Raw genomic sequence first — 20436 nt, 5'->3', positions numbered from 1 at the left:
AATATGACCAGCACGTCACACCCCATCAGTAAGCAGGACACACACAATATGACCAGCACGTCACACCCCATCAGTAAGCAGGACACACACAATATGACCAGCACGTCACACCCCATCAGTAAGCAGGACACACACAATATGACCAGCACGTCACACCCCATCAGTAAGCAGGATACACACAATATGACCAGCACATCACACCCCATCAGTAAGCAGGATACCCACAATATGACCAGCACATCACACCCAATCAGTAAGCAGGATACCCACAATATGACCAGCACATCACACCCCATCAGTAAGCAGGATACCCACAATATGACCAGTACATCACACCCAATCAGTAAGCAGGATACCCACAATATGACCAGCACATAACACCCCATCAGTAAGCAGGACACCCACAATATGACCAGCACATCACACCCAATCAGTAAGCAGGATACACACAATATGACCAGCACGTCACACACAATATGACCAGCACGTCATACCCCATCAGTAAGCAGGATACCCACAATATGATCAGCACGTCACACCCCATCAGTAAGGAGGATACCCACAATATGACCAGCACATCATACCCCATCAGTAAGCAGGATACCCACAATATGACCAGCACGTCACACCCCATCAGTAAGCAGGACACACACAATATGACCAGCACGTCACACCCCATCAGTAAGCAGGATACACACAATATGACCAGCACGTCACACCCCATCAGTAAGCAGGATACCCACAATATGACCAGCACATCACACCCCATCAGTAAGCAGGATACACACAATATGACCAGCACATCACACCCCATCAGTAAGCAGGATACCCACAATATGACCAGCACGTCACACCCCATCAGTAAGCAGGATACACACAATATGACCAGCACATCACAACCCATCAGTAAGGAGGATACCCACAATATGACCAGCACATCACACCACATCAGTAAGCAGCATACACACAATATGACCAGCACATCACACCCCATCAGTAAGCAGGATACACACCCCATCAGTAAGCAGGATACAAACAATATGACCAGCACATCACACCCAATCAGTAAGCAGGATACCCACAATATGACCAGCACATCACACCCCATCAGTAAGCAGGAGACCCACAATATGACCAGCACATCACACCCAATCAGTAAGCAGGATACACACAATATGACCAGCACGTCATACCCCATCAGTAAACAGGATACCCACAATATGATCAGCACGTCACACCCCATCAGTAAGGAGGATACCCACAATATGAGCAGCACATTACACCCCATCAGTAAGCAGGACACACACAATATGACCAGCACATCACACCCCATCAGTAAGCAGGACACACACAATATAACCAGCACATCACACCCCATCAGTAAGCAGGATACCCACAATATGACCAGCACATCACACCCCATCAGTAAGCAGGATACCCACAATATGACCAGCACGTCACAACCCATCAGTAAGCAGTATACCCACAATATGACCAGCACATCACACCCCATCAGTAAGCAGGATACCCACAATATGACCAGCACGTCACAACCCATCAGTAAGCAGGATACCCACAATATGACCAGCACGTCACACCCCATCAGTAAGCAGGACACACACAATATGACCAGCACGTCACACCCCATCAGTAAGCAGGACACACACAATATGACCAGCACGTCACACCCCATCAGTAAGCAGGACACACACAATATGACCAGCACGTCACGCCCCATCAGTAAGCAGGATACCCACAATATGACCAGCACATCACACCCCATCAGTAAGCAGGATACCCACAATATGACCAGCACATCACACCCAATCAGTAAGCAGGATACCCACAATATGACCAGCACATCACACCCCATCAGTAAGCAGGACACCCACAATATGACCAGCACATCACACCCCATCATTAAGCAGGATACCCACAATATGACCAGCACATCACACCCCATCAGTAAGCAGGATACCCACAATATGACCAGCACGTCACAACCCATCAGTAAGCAGGATACCCACAATATGACCAGCACGTCACACCCCATCAGTAAGCAGGATACACACAATATGACCAGCACATCACAACCCATCAGTAAGGAGGATACCCACAATATGACCAGCACATCACACCACATCAGTAAGCAGCATACACACAATATGACCAGCACATCACACCCCATCAGTAAGCAGGATACACACCCCATCAGTAAGCAGGATACACACAATATGACCAGCACATCACACCCAATCAGTAAGCAGGATACCCACAATATGACCAGCACATCACACCCCATCAGTAAGCAGGAGACCCACAATATGACCAGCACATCACACCCAATCAGTAAGCAGGATACACACAATATGACCAGCACGTCATACCCCATCAGTAAGCAGGATACCCACAATATGACCAGCACGTCACACCCCATCAGTAAGCAGGACACACACAATATGACCAGCACGTCACACCCCATCAGTAAGCAGGATACACACAATATGACCAGCACGTCACACCCCATCAGTAAGCAGGATACCCACAATATGACCAGCACATCACACCCCATCAGTAAGCAGGATACACACAATATGACCAGCACATCACACCCCATCAGTAAGCAGGATACCCACAATATGACCAGCACGTCACACCCCATCAGTAAGCAGGATACACACAATATGACCAGCACATCACAACCCATCAGTAAGGAGGATACCCACAATATGACCAGCACATCACACCACATCAGTAAGCAGCATACACACAATATGACCAGCACATCACACCCCATCAGTAAGCAGGATACACACCCCATCAGTAAGCAGGATACACACAATATGACCAGCACATCACACCCAATCAGTAAGCAGGATACCCACAATATGACCAGCACATCACACCCCATCAGTAAGCAGGAGACCCACAATATGACCAGCACATCACACCCAATCAGTAAGCAGGATACACACAATATGACCAGCACGTCATACCCCATCAGTAAACAGGATACCCACAATATGATCAGCACGTCACACCCCATCAGTAAGGAGGATACCCACAATATGACCAGCACATTACACCCCATCAGTAAGCAGGACACACACAATATGACCAGCACATCACACCCCATCAGTAAGCAGGACACACACAATATAACCAGCACATCACACCCCATCAGTAAGCAGGATACCCACAATATGACCAGCACATCACACCCCATCAGTAAGCAGGATACCCACAATATGACCAGCACGTCACAACCCATCAGTAAGCAGGATACCCACAATATGACCAGCACATCACACCCCATCAGTAAGCAGGATACCCACAATATGACCAGCACGTCACAACCCATCAGTAAGCAGGATACCCACAATATGACCAGCACGTCACACCCCATCAGTAAGCAGGACACACACAATATGACCAGCACGTCACACCCCATCAGTAAGCAGGACACACACAATATGACCAGCACGTCACACCCCATCAGTAAGCAGGACACACACAATATGACCAGCACGTCACGCCCCATCAGTAAGCAGGATACCCACAATATGACCAGCACATCACACCCCATCAGTAAGCAGGATACCCACAATATGACCAGCACATCACACCCAATCAGTAAGCAGGATACCCACAATATGACCAGCACATCACACCCCATCAGTAAGCAGGACACCCACAATATGACCAGCACATCACACCCCATCATTAAGCAGGATACCCACAATATGACCAGCACATCACACCCCATCAGTAAGCAGGATACCCACAATATGACCAGCACGTCACAACCCATCAGTAAGCAGGATACCCACAATATGACCAGCACGTCACACCCCATCAGTAAGCAGGATACACACAATATGACCAGCACATCACAACCCATCAGTAAGGAGGATACCCACAATATGACCAGCACATCACACCACATCAGTAAGCAGCATACACACAATATGACCAGCACATCACACCCCATCAGTAAGCAGGATACACACCCCATCAGTAAGCAGGATACACACAATATGACCAGCACATCACACCCAATCAGTAAGCAGGATACCCACAATATGACCAGCACATCACACCCCATCAGTAAGCAGGAGACCCACAATATGACCAGCACATCACACCCAATCAGTAAGCAGGATACACACAATATGACCAGCACGTCATACCCCATCAGTAAGCAGGATACCCACAATATGATCAGCACGTCACACCCCATCAGTAAGGAGGATACCCACAATATGACCAGCACATCATACCCCATCAGTAAGCAGGATACCCACAATATGACCAGCACGTCACACCCCATCAGTAAGCAGGACACACACAATATGACCAGCACGTCACACCCCATCAGTAAGCAGGACACACACAATATGACCAGCACGTCACACCCCATCAGTAAGCAGCATACACACAATATGACCAGCACATCACACCCCATCAGTAAGCAGGATACACACCCCATCAGTAAGCAGGATACACACAATATGACCAGCACATCACACCCAATCAGTAAGCAGGATACCCACAATATGACCAGCACATCACACCCCATCAGTAAGCAGGAGACCCACAATATGACCAGCACATCACACCCAATCAGTAAGCAGGATACACACAATATGACCAGCACGTCATACCCCATCAGTAAACAGGATACCCACAATATGATCAGCACATCACACCCCATCAGTAAGCAGGATACACACCCCATCAGTAAGCAGGATACACACAATATGACCAGCACATCACACCCAATCAGTAAGCAGGATACCCACAATATGACCAGCACATCACACCCCATCCGTAAGCAGGAGACCCACAATATGACCAGCACATCACACCCAATCAGTAAGCAGGATACACACAATATGACCAGCACGTCATACCCCATCAGTAAACAGGATACCCACAATATGACCAGCACATCACACCCCATCAGTAAGCAGGACACACACAATATGACCAGCACATCACACCCCATCAGTAAGCAGGACACACACAATATAACCAGCACATCACACCCCATCAGTAAGCAGGATACCCACAATATGACCAGCACATCACACCCCATCAGTAAGCAGGATACCCACAATATGACCAGCACGTCACAACCCATCAGTAAGCAGGATACCCACAATATGACCAGCACATCACACCCCATCAGTAAGCAGGATACCCACAATATGACCAGCACGTCACAACCCATCAGTAAGCAGGATACCCACAATATGACCAGCACGTCACACCCAATCAGTAAGCAGGATACACACAATATGACCAGCACGTCATACCCCATCAGTAAACAGGATACCCACAATATGATCAGCACGTCACACCCCATCAGTAAGGAGGATACCCACAATATGACCAGCACATTACACCCCATCAGTAAGCAGGACACACACAATATGACCAGCACATCACACCCCATCAGTAAGCAGGACACACACAATATAACCAGCACATCACACCTCATCAGTAAGCAGGATACCCACAATATGACCAGCACATCACACCCCATCAGTAAGCAGGATACCCACAATATGACCAGCACGTCACAACCCATCAGTAAGCAGGATACCCACAATATGACCAGCACATCACACCCCATCAGTAAGCAGGATACCCACAATATGACCAGCACGTCACAACCCATCAGTAAGCAGGATACCCACAATATGACCAGCACGTCACACCCCATCAGTAAGCAGGACACACACAATATGACCAGCACGTCACACCCCATCAGTAAGCAGGACACACACAATATGACCAGCACGTCACACCCCATCAGTAAGCAGGACACACACAATATGACCAGCACGTCACGCCCCATCAGTAAGCAGGATACCCACAATATGACCAGCACATCACACCCCATCAGTAAGCAGGATACCCACAATATGACCAGCACATCACACCCAATCAGTAAGCAGGATACCCACAATATGACCAGCACATCACACCCCATCAGTAAGCAGGACACCCACAATATGACCAGCACATCACACCCCATCATTAAGCAGGATACCCACAATATGACCAGCACATCACACCCCATCAGTAAGCAGGATACCCACAATATGACCAGCACGTCACAACCCATCAGTAAGCAGGATACCCACAATATGACCAGCACGTCACACCCCATCAGTAAGCAGGATACACACAATATGACCAGCACATCACAACCCATCAGTAAGGAGGATACCCACAATATGACCAGCACATCACACCACATCAGTAAGCAGCATACACACAATATGACCAGCACATCACACCCCATCAGTAAGCAGGATACACACCCCATCAGTAAGCAGGATACACACAATATGACCAGCACATCACACCCAATCAGTAAGCAGGATACCCACAATATGACCAGCACATCACACCCCATCAGTAAGCAGGAGACCCACAATATGACCAGCACATCACACCCAATCAGTAAGCAGGATACACACAATATGACCAGCACGTCATACCCCATCAGTAAACAGGATACCCACAATATGACCAGCACATCACACCCCATCAGTAAGCAGGACACACACAATATGACCAGCACATCACACCCCATCAGTAAGCAGGACACACACAATATAACCAGCACATCACACCCCATCAGTAAGCAGGATACCCACAATATGACCAGCACATCACACCCCATCAGTAAGCAGGATACCCACAATATGACCAGCACGTCACAACCCATCAGTAAGCAGGATACCCACAATATGACCAGCACATCACACCCCATCAGTAAGCAGGATACCCACAATATGACCAGCACGTCACAACCCATCAGTAAGCAGGATACCCACAATATGACCAGCACGTCACACCCCATCAGTAAGCAGGACACACACAATATGACCAGCACGTCACACCCCATCAGTAAGCAGGACACACACAATATGACCAGCACGTCACACCCCATCAGTAAGCAGGACACACACAATATGACCAGCACGTCACGCCCCATCAGTAAGCAGGATACACACAATATGACCAGCACATCACACCCCATCAGTAAGCAGGATACCCACAATATGACCAGCACATCACACCCAATCAGTAAGCAGGATACCCACAATATGACCAGCACATCACACCCCATCAGTAAGCAGGATACACACAATATGACCAGCACATCACACCCCATCAGTAAGCAGGATACCCACAATATGACCAGCACATCACACCCCATCAGTAAGCAGGATACACACAATATGACCAGCACATCACAACCCATCAGTAAGGAGGATACCCACAATATGACCAGCACATCACACCACATCAGTAAGCAGCATACACACAATATGACCAGCACATCACACCCCATCAGTAAGCAGGATACACACCCCATCAGTAAGCAGGATACACACAATATGACCAGCACATCACACCCCATCAGTAAGCAGGATACCCACAATATGACCAGCACATCACACCCCATCAGTAAGCAGGAGACCCACAATATGACCAGCACATCACACCCAATCAGTAAGCAGGATACCCACAATATGACCAGCACATCACACCCCATCAGTAAGCAGGATACACACAATATGACCAGCACATCACACCCCATCAGTAAGCAGGATACCCACAATATGACCAGCACGTCACACCCCATCAGTAAGCAGGATACACACAATATGACCAGCACATCACAACCCATCAGTAAGGAGGATACCCACAATATGACCAGCACATCACACCACATCAGTAAGCAGCATACACACAATATGACCAGCACATCACACCCCATCAGTAAGCAGGATACACACCCCATCAGTAAGCAGGATACACACAATATGACCAGCACATCACACCCCATCAGTAAGCAGGATACCCACAATATGACCAGCACATCACACCCCATCAGTAAGCAGGAGACCCACAATATGACCAGCACATCACACCCAATCAGTAAGCAGGATACACACAATATGACCAGCACGTCATACCCCATCAGTAAACAGGATACCCACAATATGATCAGCACGTCACACCCCATCAGTAAGGAGGATACCCACAATATGACCAGCACATGACACCCCATCATTAAGCAGGACACCCACAATATGGCCAGCACATCACACCCCATCATTAAGCAGGATACCCACAATATGACCAGCACATCACACCCCATCAGTAAGCAGGATACCCACAATATGACCAGCACGTCACAACCCATCAGTAAGCAGGATACCCACAATATGACCAGCACGTCACACCCCATCAGTAAGCAGGACACACACAATATGACCAGCACGTCACACCCCATCAGTAAGCAGGATACACACAATATGACCAGCACGTCACACCCCATCAGTAAGCAGGATACCCACAATATGACCAGCACATCACACCCCATCAGTAAGCAGGATACACACAATATGACCAGCACATCACACCCCATCAGTAAGCAGGATACACACAATATGACCAGCACATCACACCCAATCAGTAAGCAGGATACCCACAATATGACCAGCACATCACACCCCATCAGTAAGCAGGAGACCCACAATATGACCAGCACATCACACCCAATCAGTAAGCAGGATACACACAATATGACCAGCACGTCATACCCCATCAGTAAACAGGATACCCACAATATGACCAGCACATCACACCCAATCAGTAAGCAGGATACACACAATATGACCAGCACGTCATACCCCATCAGTAAGCAGGATACCCACAATATGATCAGCACGTCACACCCCATCAGTAAGGAGGATACCCACAATATGACCAGCACATCACACCCCATCAGTAAGCAAGATACACACAATATGACCAGCACGTCACACCCCATCAGTAAGCACCATACACACAATATGATCAGCACATCACACCCCATCAGTAAGCAGGATACCCACAATATGACCAGCACATCACACCCCATCAGTAAGCAGGATACCCACAATATGACCAGCACGTCACACCCCATCAGTAAGCAGGATACACACAATATGACCAGCACGTCACACCCCATCAATAAGCAGGATACCCACAATATGACCAGCACATCACACCCCATCAGTAGTCAGGATACACACAATATGATCAGCACATCACACCCCATCAGTAAGCAGGACACACACAATATGACCAGCACGTCACACCCCATCAGTAAGCAGGATATACACAATATGACCAGCACGTCACACCCCATCAGTAAGCAGGATACACACAATATGACCAGCATGTCACAGCCCATCAGTAAGCAGGATACATAATACTGTTATACATGTCTGGCTGTGGGTAATGCTGTGATGTTACTGGGTGAGTATCAGGGGTGTCTGTGATGTCACCATGAGGTGGGATGTGATGAGTAAGTATGGGGAAATAACAGAAGTGTGAGGAGACTGTAGATGTGTGTTATGCCGGCACTCTCTGTACTGTATGTGACCTGTGCCCCCTGTGTGCCTTTTCCCTCTCCTCTATACTGTTATACATGTCTGGCTGTGGGTAATGCTGTGATGTTACTGGGTGAGTATCAGGTGTCGGTGATGTCACCATGAGGTGGGATGTGATGAGTAAGTATGGGGAAGTAACATTAGTGTAGATGTGTTCTGTGTCGGAACTTTCTGATAGTGACATCACTGTCACTGGTGGGAGGGGTCAGAGGTCACACCACCTGTCATTACATTCCAATAAACGTAACTCCGTAGGATATTATAAGCAAATTTGTATTGCAGGTGACTGTTCCAGCCTATCAGAAAGGGGTGCTAGCTGGGGACGGCAGATCCAGATAACACAATGGATTATACTCTAGCTATATTTGATAATGAAAACATTCAAGATATATATATATAATTTTTTATACATTTTGGTAATAACAGTAACATAAGAGATGTCCTCTGAGATGATGATGTACAGTACATAATTGATTATTGTCTATCACATGATCTGAGCGGATCGCTTTGTTCCTTACCAGATGAGGCATTTGGACCCTGACATCCATAGTGTGCACCGGGCCAATGTTCTGCGTTCTTGTGTCTGCAGGGAAGTGATGCTCTCTGTATCTCCCGCTTCTCATAGCGTTGGCAGTAAAATCCTTCCTTATGTCCGGCGTGTGGTGACTGTCTCCATTCCGGGTCTAAGAAGGACAATAAATGCAGAACATTATCAATTGCTAACCCTGCTCACTTTCATCTGGCCACGCAATGCAATCTACAATAACATGGTTTACAGCGGGATCTGCAAGCAGTGAGGTCAGACTGACAGATGGTCACTGGGAGACCCAGCCTGGCCACTCAGACGCCGTACTGGGAGACCCAGCCTGGCCACTCAGGCGCCGTACTGGGAGACCCAGCCTGGCCACTCAGGCGCCGTACTGGGAGACCCAGCCTGGCCACTCAGGCGCCGTACTGGGAGACCCAGCCTGGCCACTCAGAAGATGTACTGGGAGACCCAGCCTGGCCACTCAGGCGCCGTACTGGGAGACCCAGCCTGGCCACTCAGGCGCCGTACTGGGAGACCCAGCCTGGCCACTCAGGCGCCGTACTGGGAGACCCAGCCTGGCCACTCAGGCGCCGTACTGGGAGACCCAGCCTGGCCACTCAGGCGCCGTACTGGGAGACCCAGCCTGGCCACTCAGGCGCCGTACTGGGAGACCCAGCCTGGCCACTCAGGCGCCGTACTGGGAGACCCAGCCTGGCCACTCAGGCGCCGTACTGGGAGACCCAGCCTGGCCACTCAGGCGCCGTACTGGGAGACCCAGCCTGGCCACTCAGGCGCCGTACTGGGAGACCCAGCCTGGCCACTCAGGCGCCGTACTGGGAGACCCAGTCTGGACACTCAGGCGCCGTACTGGGAGACCCAGCCTGGACACTCAGGCGCCGTACTGGGAGACCCAGCCTGGACACTCAGGCGCCGTACTGGGAGACCCAGCCTGGACACTCAGGCGCCGTACTGGGAGACCCAGCCTGGACACTCAGGCGCCGTACTGGGAGACCCAGCCTGGACACTCAGATGATGTACTGGGAGACCCAGCCTGGACACTCAGGCGCCGTACTGGGAGACCCAGCCTGGCCACTCAGGCGCCGTACTGGGAGACCCAGCCTGGCCACTCAGGCGCCGTACTGGGAGACCCAGCCGTACTGGGAGACCCAGCCTGGCCACTCAGGCGCCGTACTGGGAGACCCAGCCTGGCCACTCAGGCGCCGTACTGGGAGACCCAGCCTGGCCACTCAGGCGCCGTACTGGGAGACCCAGCCTGGCCACTCAGGCGCCGTACTGGGAGACCCAGCCTGGCCACTCAGGCGCCGTACTGGGAGACCCAGCCTGGCCACTCAGGCGCCGTACTGGGAGACCCAGCCTGGCCACTCAGGCGCCGTACTGGGAGACCCAGCCTGGCCACTCAGGCGCCGTACTGGGAGACCCAGCCTGGCCACTCAGGCGCCGTACTGGAACTGCACGGGGTGTGACAGGTGAGGGTGCTAGAATGCACACTATTATATCATATAATACAGGCACAATATCATATAACACTATCATAATATTCAAATATTATGGGCATGGATAACACGCAAAGCTTGCAGATTATTCATATATCATGGGCATGGATAACACGCAAAGCTTGCAGATTATTCATATATTATGGGCATGGATAACACGCAAAGCTTGCAGATTATTCAGATATTATAGGCATGGATAACACGCCAAGCTTGCAGGTTATTCATATATTATGGGCATGGATAACACGCAAAGCTTGCAGGTTATTCATATATTATGGGTATGGATAACACGCAAAGCTTGCAGATTATTCATATATTATGGGCATGGATAACACGCAAAGCTTGCAGGTTATTCATATATTATGGGTATGGATAACACGCAAAGCTTGCAGATTATTCATATATTATGGGCATGGATAACACGCAAAGCTTGCAGAGTATTCATATATCATGGGTATGGATAACACGCAAAGCTTGCAGATTATTCATATATTATGGGTATGGATAACACGCAAAGCTTGCAGATTATTCATACAGAGGAGGAGAACCCTGATCTCCAGGTTTCATCAGTCTGTTCCCACAATGTGTAAGTGTGAGTGTGCTATAAGAATGAGTGGTTAGGCGGTGGTATTCCTGTGGCGCTATAAGACTGAGTGGTTAGGCGGTGGTATTCATGTGGCGCTATAAGAATGCGTGGTTAGGCGGTGGTATTCCTGTGGCGCTATAAGAATGAGTGGTTAGGCGGTGGTATTCCTGTGGCGCTATAAGAATGAGTGGTTAGGCGGTGGTATTCCTGTGGCGCTATAAGAATGAGTGGTTAGGCGGTGGTATTCCTGTGGCGCTATAAGAATGCGTGGTTAGGCGGTGGTATTCCTGTGGCGCTATAAGAATGCGTGGTTAGGCGGTGGTATTCCTGTGGCCACAGAGGTCATGTGACTTAACCCTTGTTTTACACGGTCCTTTATTTCTCACCTTTTCTGAAGGAAACTTGATTAAGTCTAAGCTGTCCATGCTGGTCCGATGCAGCCTCTTGGGTCTGGCTCCTACAAGAGAAACAATCACATTAAGAGGCTGAGGTAAGCATGAGGCACTGACATGAGGTATCTGGATGTTGGTCTAACAAAACTATTAGCAGACAGCAGACTGAACTCATTTATTGTATATAATCAGGAAAGAAAGACTCAGACAGCTATCTCATGGGGCATAAAACAAACATACAATTTAGAATCAAAAACTCATCCCAATGTTATTGCTAAAATAAATGATGCTATAATACCACAGTAACACCTAATCGCAGGTCTGAGCTAGGTCATTGTACAAGGTTTCCAGCCGTATCACAGCACCTCCGACCCCTTTCCCACAGTATGTTAAATACTGTACACGTTACATCATTATACGCAAGTGACACCAATACTGTACACGTTACATCATAATACGCAAGTGACGCCAATACTACTGTACACGTTACATCATTATACGCAAGTGACGCCAATACTACTGTACACGTTACATCATTATACGTAAGTGACGCCAATACTACTGTACACGTTACATCATAATACGCAAGTGACGCCAATACTGTACACGTTATATCATTATACGCAAGTGACGCCAATACTGTACACGTTACATCATAATACGCATGGTACAAATACGGTACATGTTACATCATAATACGCATGGTACAAATACTGTACACGTTATATCATAATACGCATGGTACAAATACGGTACATGTTACATCATAATACACATGGTACAAATACTGTACATGTTACATCATAATACGCATGTTACAAATACTGTACATGTTACATCATAATACGCATGTTACAAATACTGTACACGTTACATCATAATACGCATGTTACAAATACTGTACACGTTACATCATAATACGCATGTTACAAATACTGTACATGTCAGACAGTCTGTTTCACTACTGGCAGGATAAAGAGGCAATTTGGAGGCCCTTACACAAACTGGCTTTGCTGTACTTAAGTTGCCCACCCTCCAGTGTGTAGTCTGACAAGGTTCCCGGCTGCGCTGAAAACTCTTTCAGTGATCGGTGTAGGGGGTTACTTTCCCAGAATATGGAAAAGGTGATGTTCATCAAAATGAATGACAAATTCCACGAGGAAGACCTTTACCAGCACTTAAGTAAAAAAAAAAAACTACAGAAGCGTCTGTAATGGTGGATTCCAGCGGGGACGAATTAATATTGTGTGGAGAAGAGGAGGATGCACACACTGATGGGGATGACGATGACTACCTCTAATGTATTGTAAAGCCAGTTTGTTTATGGGATCAGTGCCACCAATGTCCACTGCGCATTGGCAGCTTGTTTTGTGGGGGCCCAAACAAACCAATCATTTCAGCCACAAGTGGCAATCCCTGTCGCTGAAGTGATTGGTTTGTTACACTGTGAATGTCCTGTTACATATATACAACATAAGGGTGGGTTGGAGGACCCAAGGACGATTCCATCTTGCACCTCTTTCCTTTGCATTATGTGCTGGTTGGGACATTGCTGCCTGACATTTAATGTTATGGTTTATGAATGTCCAGAAATTGTAATGGTCACAGACAGCATCTCCTGCATGACCCTTTCATTTTTTTTTAAAGACAATCCTGAACCTGCAAGTTGATGGGGTGGGCAAATATGAGCAGCAGCAGCACAGAGCATCTACCTGCCAGGATGTGTGCAATAAAGTGCAAATACGTTTAATACAAAAATTAGTTGTGTATATTGGTCACATACATACATATTTACATGGTACATACAGTGCGTAAAGCTGGCTGAGGTAACCTGAGGCACGCCACCTGTTGTTCACAAATAACTTCCAGTAGGCCCAGCAAACATCACAGATGCTGGGAGTTGTAGTTCAGCCGGAGAACTACAGGCTGCTTTCCTCTGATGTAAACAACAGCAAGTCTTGGTCCCATTATCCCTAAACAACCTCCCTCAGCACAAAGTAAATGTCTGTTTACAGTATGTTCTAGCAGCACCTCCACAAGCAAGGCCACCTCATTTCTATTAGATGTCTAAAACTGAAAGATGTATTTTAGGAACTGAAGAACTTGATCTTAGATTGATCGTCCCTCATAATTTTTTTTAAGAATCAAAACACTAAAATAAATAAATTAAAAACTAACCAATCCTACCATCCTTTCCCTGTCTTCAGTCCATAAACATATTCCAACTCCCTCGGGCCTCTGACCTAGTTAAGGAAGTCATTCTTGGTTTTTAAACTTCCTGGGGGTCATATAGTTTATTAAACTGCCATCCTGTATAACAGCATGGATTTACTGGGGGGAGATCATGTCAAACAAATCTTATTGACTTTTTTGATTGGGTGTCAAAGGAAATAGATAAGGGGAAGGGGCGGGGGCATAAATATAGCTTATCTAGACTTTAGTAAGGCTTCTGACACTGTTCCAAATCACAGGCTGTTAAATGAACTGGAAAGCATGGGATTGGGTACAAAGATAGCTGAATGGATAAGATCATGGCTGCAGGATAGGAAACAGAGAGTTGTAGTATATGGAGTGCAGTCTCAGGAGGGAAATGTTACCAGTGGAAAACCTGAGGGACCTGTACTGGGACCAGTGCTTTTTACTATCTTTATTTGTGACATTGCAAATGGTATTGAAGGGAAACTATGCCTTTTTGCAGTATGCAACAGGGTAGACACACCAGGAGGGGTAAAACAAATGATTGATGATGTAGGTAGACTACAGGAATGGTCAAGAACGTGGCAACTACAGTTTAATGCCAAAAAATGCAAAATCATGCACTTGGGTCTCAAAAATCAAAAGGCTAAATATAGTATTAATGGCACTATACTGGTAACTACTGAGGAGGAAAGGGATCTAGGAGTCTCTATTTCAGGTGACATAAAGGCTAAATATAGTATTAATGGCACTATACTGGAAAGTACTGAAGAGGAAAGGGATCTAGGAGTCACTATCTCAGGTGACAAAGGCTAAATATAGTATTAATGGCACTATACTGGAAAGTACTGAAGAGGAAAGGGACCTAGGAGTCACTATCTCAGGTGACATAAAGGCTAAATATAATATTAATGGCACTATACTGGTAACTACTGAGGAAAGGGATCTAGGAGTCACTATCTCAGGTGACATAAAGGCTAAATATAGTATTAATGGCACTATACTGGTGGAAACTACTGAGGAGGAAAGGGATCTAGGAGTCACTATCTCAGGTCACATAGGCTAAATATAGTATTAATGGCACTATACTGGAAACTACTGAAGAGGAAAGGGATCTAGGAGTCACTATCTCAGGTGACATAAAGGCTAAATATAGAAGTAATGGCACTATACTGGAAAGTACTGAAGAGGAAAGGGATCTAGGAGTCACTATCTCAGGTGACATAAAGGCTAAATATAGTATTAATGGCACTATACTGGTAACTACTGAGGAGGAAAGGGATCTAGGAGTCACTATCTCAGGTGACATAAAGACTAAATATAGTATTAATGGCACTATACTGGAAAGTACTGAGGAGGAAAGGGATCTAGGAGTCACTATCTTAGGTGACATAAAGGCTAAATATAGTATTAATAGCACTATACTGGAAACTACTAAGGAGGAAAGGGATCTAGGAGTCACTATCTCAGGTGACATAAAGGCTAAATATAGTATTAATGGCACTATACTGGTAAGTACTGAGGAGAAAAGGGATCTAGTAGTCACTATTTCAGGTGACATAAAGGCTAAATATAGTATTAATGGCACTATACTGGTAACTACTGAGGAGGAAAGGGATCTAGGAGTCACTATTTCAGGTGACATATAGGCTAAATATAGTATTAATGGCACTATACTGGTAACTACTGAGGAAAGGGATCTAGGAGTCACTATTTCAGGTGACATAAAGGCTAAATATAGTATTAATGGCACTATACTGGAAACTACTGAGGAGGAAAGGGATCTAGGAGTCACTATCTCAGGTGACATAAAGGCTAAATATAGTATTAATGGCACTATACTGGAAACTACTGAGGAGGAAAGGGATCTAGGAGTCACTATTTCAGGTGACATAAAGGCTAAATATAGTATTAATGGCTCTACACTGGAAACTACTGAGGAGGAAAGGGATCTAGGAGTCACTATTTCAGGTGACAAAGGCTAAATATAGTATTAATGGCACTATACTGGAAAGTACTGAGGAGGAAAGGGATCTAGGAGTCACTATTTCAGGTGACATAAAGGCTAAATATAGTATTAATGGCACTATACTGGAAAGTACTGAAGAGGAAAGGGATCTAGGAGTCACTATTTCAGGTGACATAAAGGCTAAATATAGTATTAATGGCACTATACTGGAAAGTACTGAGGAGGAAAGGGATCTAGGAGTCACTATCTCAGGTGACATAAAGGCTAAATATAGTATTAATGGCACTATACTGGTAACTACTGAGGAGGAAAGGGATCTAGGAGTCTCTATTTCAGGTGACATAAAGGCTAAATATAGTATTAATGGCACTATACTGGAAAGTACTGAAGAGGAAAGGGATCTAGGGGTCTCTATTTCAGGTGACATAAAGGCTAAATATAGTATTAATGGCACTATACTGGAAAGTACTGAAGAGGAAAGGGATCTAGGAGTCACTATCTCAGGTGACATAAAGGCTAAATATAGTATTAATGGCACTATACAGGTAACTACTGAGGAGGAAAGGGATCTAGGAGTCACTATTTCAGGTGACATAAAGGCAAGCAAACATTGTAACAAAGCAATGAGGAAGGAAAGTCAGATGCTTGGTACATAGGGAGAGGAATCAGTAGCAGAAAGAAAGAAGTGAGAATACCACTGTATAGGTCATTGGTACGTCCTCATCTCCAATACTTTGTTCAGTAATATCCTTCTGGAGGCCATATCTTCAGAAGGATATTAATACATTAGAGACTGTACAAAGAAGGGCGACTAAAATGGTGCAAGGTCTACACCACAAAACGTACCAGGAAAGACTAAATGATCTTATATGTATAGTTTGGAGCAGAGAAGGGGAAGGGGGTACATGATAGAGACGTTCAAATAACAAGGTAAAGGAAGGAGACATTCCCCATAGGAAGAGATGTACTAGGACACGAGGACATGTACTGACACTGGGGGGAGGGAGGCTCAGGGGAAATGTAAGGAAGAATGACGTCACAGAGAGGGTAGTGGATGAGTGGAATAGCCCCCATCAGAGCTGGTAGAGGATAAGACAGTAGAGCAATGTATACATGCATGGGATAGACATAAGGATATACTTCAGGAGAAGTAAGGATCAATATGGGTTGAGGTAACAATATGTTTAAAAATGGGGCAGACTAGATGGGCCAAGTGGTTCTTATCTGCCGTCACATTCTATGTTTCACTGCAAATGCCACTCTGTGCCATCCTGTCTGTCACTGCAATGCCACTCTGTGCTATGTTGGAAGCCGAAGTGCCACACGTTAGTGCCGCCCACAGCTGTCGCTTAACTTAGTCAGCCAGCTAGCTAGCTGGATGCAACTTTTTGGCCTAAACTAGATGAAATCAATATTGTGAGCTGTGAGGTGGTCAAAATCGACTGGAAATGAATGTTATTGAGGTTAATAATACTGTAGGAACAAAAAAAGCCCAAATTATGTGATTTTAGCTGTTTTTATGATATTATTTTTTAGAAAAAATACAGATCCAAAACCAAAACACGCAAGAGGTGGTTTTGTCAAAACCAAATCCAGATCCAAAACACAATGAGATACAGATCCAAAACACGGGGGTCGGCACACATCCCTAATTAAAATACAGGTACCTTAACCCCATTGTAATGAATATGCTAATTATTGCTTAATATTCCAGATGTTTAAGGCAATCATATTTATATACCCTATTTTAGAAAAGTGTACTATTCTTACCCACTGCCCCCTCTGTCTCCCTCCCTTTGCCCCCTCTGTCTCCCTCCCTTTGCCCCCTCCATTACTTACCTTTGGTTGTGATCCTCAGTGCTGTTCGGCGGCATCGCTCCTCAGATCAGAGACGCATGTTGTAGGGCCCCATTCAGCATCAGGCAGTCTCAGGACTCCATGCCTGCTGCAGTACTCTCCCCCCGCGCATGGCAAACCCCCCACCAGCTGCTCCGCAAGGATGTGCTGGGAGTGAAGTGACCACACCAGCGATCTCTTCACTCCTGTGACGGGACTCCAGCGCAAGCGCGGTCTACAGTCCACGCATGCGTCTTTGCCAGTGGAAGGTTCTCATGGAACGCGCTCCCAGCTAGTTATGCCATGTGTAGTCCACATCAGGCTAAGTTGGTAAATACGGCAGCATCGCATTACCCACAGAAACCTATGGGGGGACGGAGGGATTGCAGCAGGTATCGGAGAGATCGGTCATACATTCGGGGGGTACTAAATATTTGCTTTTAACCCCCGAAAATGGGTGTTTTCGGGGAATAAGATACACATAAATGGTCTCCTTAGTGTCATAACGTGATTCCACATTACCAGCAGTCTCTCACTGTCTCTAATCCCCACTCTTCCCACTGAATTGCAGAAATATTGCTGCTCTGCCCCAGCCTGATGGGGGCGCTATGTGCTCACACAGGGCAGCTAATACTGAAGGAGGCCGCTGTATGGTTTTAGCTCTCTCAGAGTTGTGCATCCCCAGGTGCCCGGCAACAAGACTGGACCCCAGCGTGTCAGTCCAAGACGGCGGCGTTTATATCTGAAAATGGAGCGTACTCTGCTGTCCTCAATTCTCGGGAAAGCATGGGGACCTGGGATCCCGCCAAACGCCAGACCTTAGGAGATACAGTATAATAAATCAGCTAGACTCTACACTGCAGTGACACAACGCAGTCACATGACAAGCCGCCGTAATCACATTATATTATCATATTATATCAATCACACCCGGGGAAAATGTCATTCTCCCACAAAAGTCCACTATCACGAGATTTTAGATAATCTTCTGTTATTAGGGAACATAATGTTATTTGCAGTTACTGTACATAGATAAAACAGTTATAACCGGATATGCCAGAAAGGAAAGCCGCAGAATATATACACTGTCCGTCAGTATCCGGCCGGTAGCCTGCCCATTACAGGATGAGTCTCCGAAATACGGAATATTTATAGCATGACTGAGATAGTGACACCTTTGCTTTCTGATGGTTCAATGTACACAAACTTTGTTTAAGGCACAAAATTATTAAAAATAAAGTATGAAATGACCTATAGGCTGTGTGTATATGGTGTATATTACACCTAAATGCATTTTGTGTTTAGATTTGGGACCTATTCCTAAGACATTTCATTATTATATACAATTATTCCAAAATACGGAATATTCCGTTATCCAAAATACCCCTGGTCCCAAGCATTTTGGTTATGGGAGACTCAACCTGTATAAGCATCCTGTGCCCCTACGTCTTAGGCCCTTCATCCTCTTATTCTATAATCATGGGTGATTTAATGCAGAGAGAGGCAGAGCACAGGTCATATCCCATCTTATAATGGGTTTTATTACCTACTACTTCTGTAAGGACACAAACATGTGCCCCCACTCTGCGTCCCATCTGTACAACAGACATATATACATTTCATTACCCAACTAAACTTATATTTATCACCATCATCTACAATGTACACTATTCATACGGAACATACCAGGTCATATATATACATATATAAAAGACAAAATACATTTCAGCATTTTTATAACTTATGTTCTTGTATCGCCTCCGTACTGCACTCGGTAATGAAGTGTAACCCCCGGCAGCATCACATGACTCAGTCTGAAGGCGATCCGCAGGGGTGAAACAACCAGTTACCGATGGATGAGAGTGTAACCACGTAACAATACCTGGTCTCCATTTAAATACTCACCACTTTTATTCATCTAAATCCATGTCAATTGTGCTGTGAGCTTGG

The 20436-nt window shown here is 46.3% G+C and overlaps 1 protein-coding gene across 1 annotated transcript in view; it reads right to left on the bottom strand.

The window, feature by feature from the left end:
* GPSM1 (G protein signaling modulator 1) overlaps positions 1-20436 on the bottom strand; it is a 209702-nt gene that overhangs the window by 88716 nt on the left and 100550 nt on the right. The window contains exons 4-5 of the mRNA XM_088479542.1: positions 12480-12550; positions 9983-10147 (exon numbers count right to left, since the gene is read on the bottom strand). Of these exons, the coding sequence (XP_088335668.1) occupies positions 9983-10147; positions 12480-12550 (236 nt within the window). The remainder of the gene's footprint in view (positions 1-9982; positions 10148-12479; positions 12551-20436) is intronic.

This window comes from Taudactylus pleione, unplaced genomic scaffold (genome assembly GCF_031769625.1).
Source record: "Taudactylus pleione unplaced genomic scaffold, aTauple2 ptg000240l, whole genome shotgun sequence".
Taxonomy (NCBI): Eukaryota; Metazoa; Chordata; class Amphibia; order Anura; family Myobatrachidae; genus Taudactylus; species Taudactylus pleione.
This window is presented reverse-complemented; position numbering and strand designations above follow the sequence as displayed.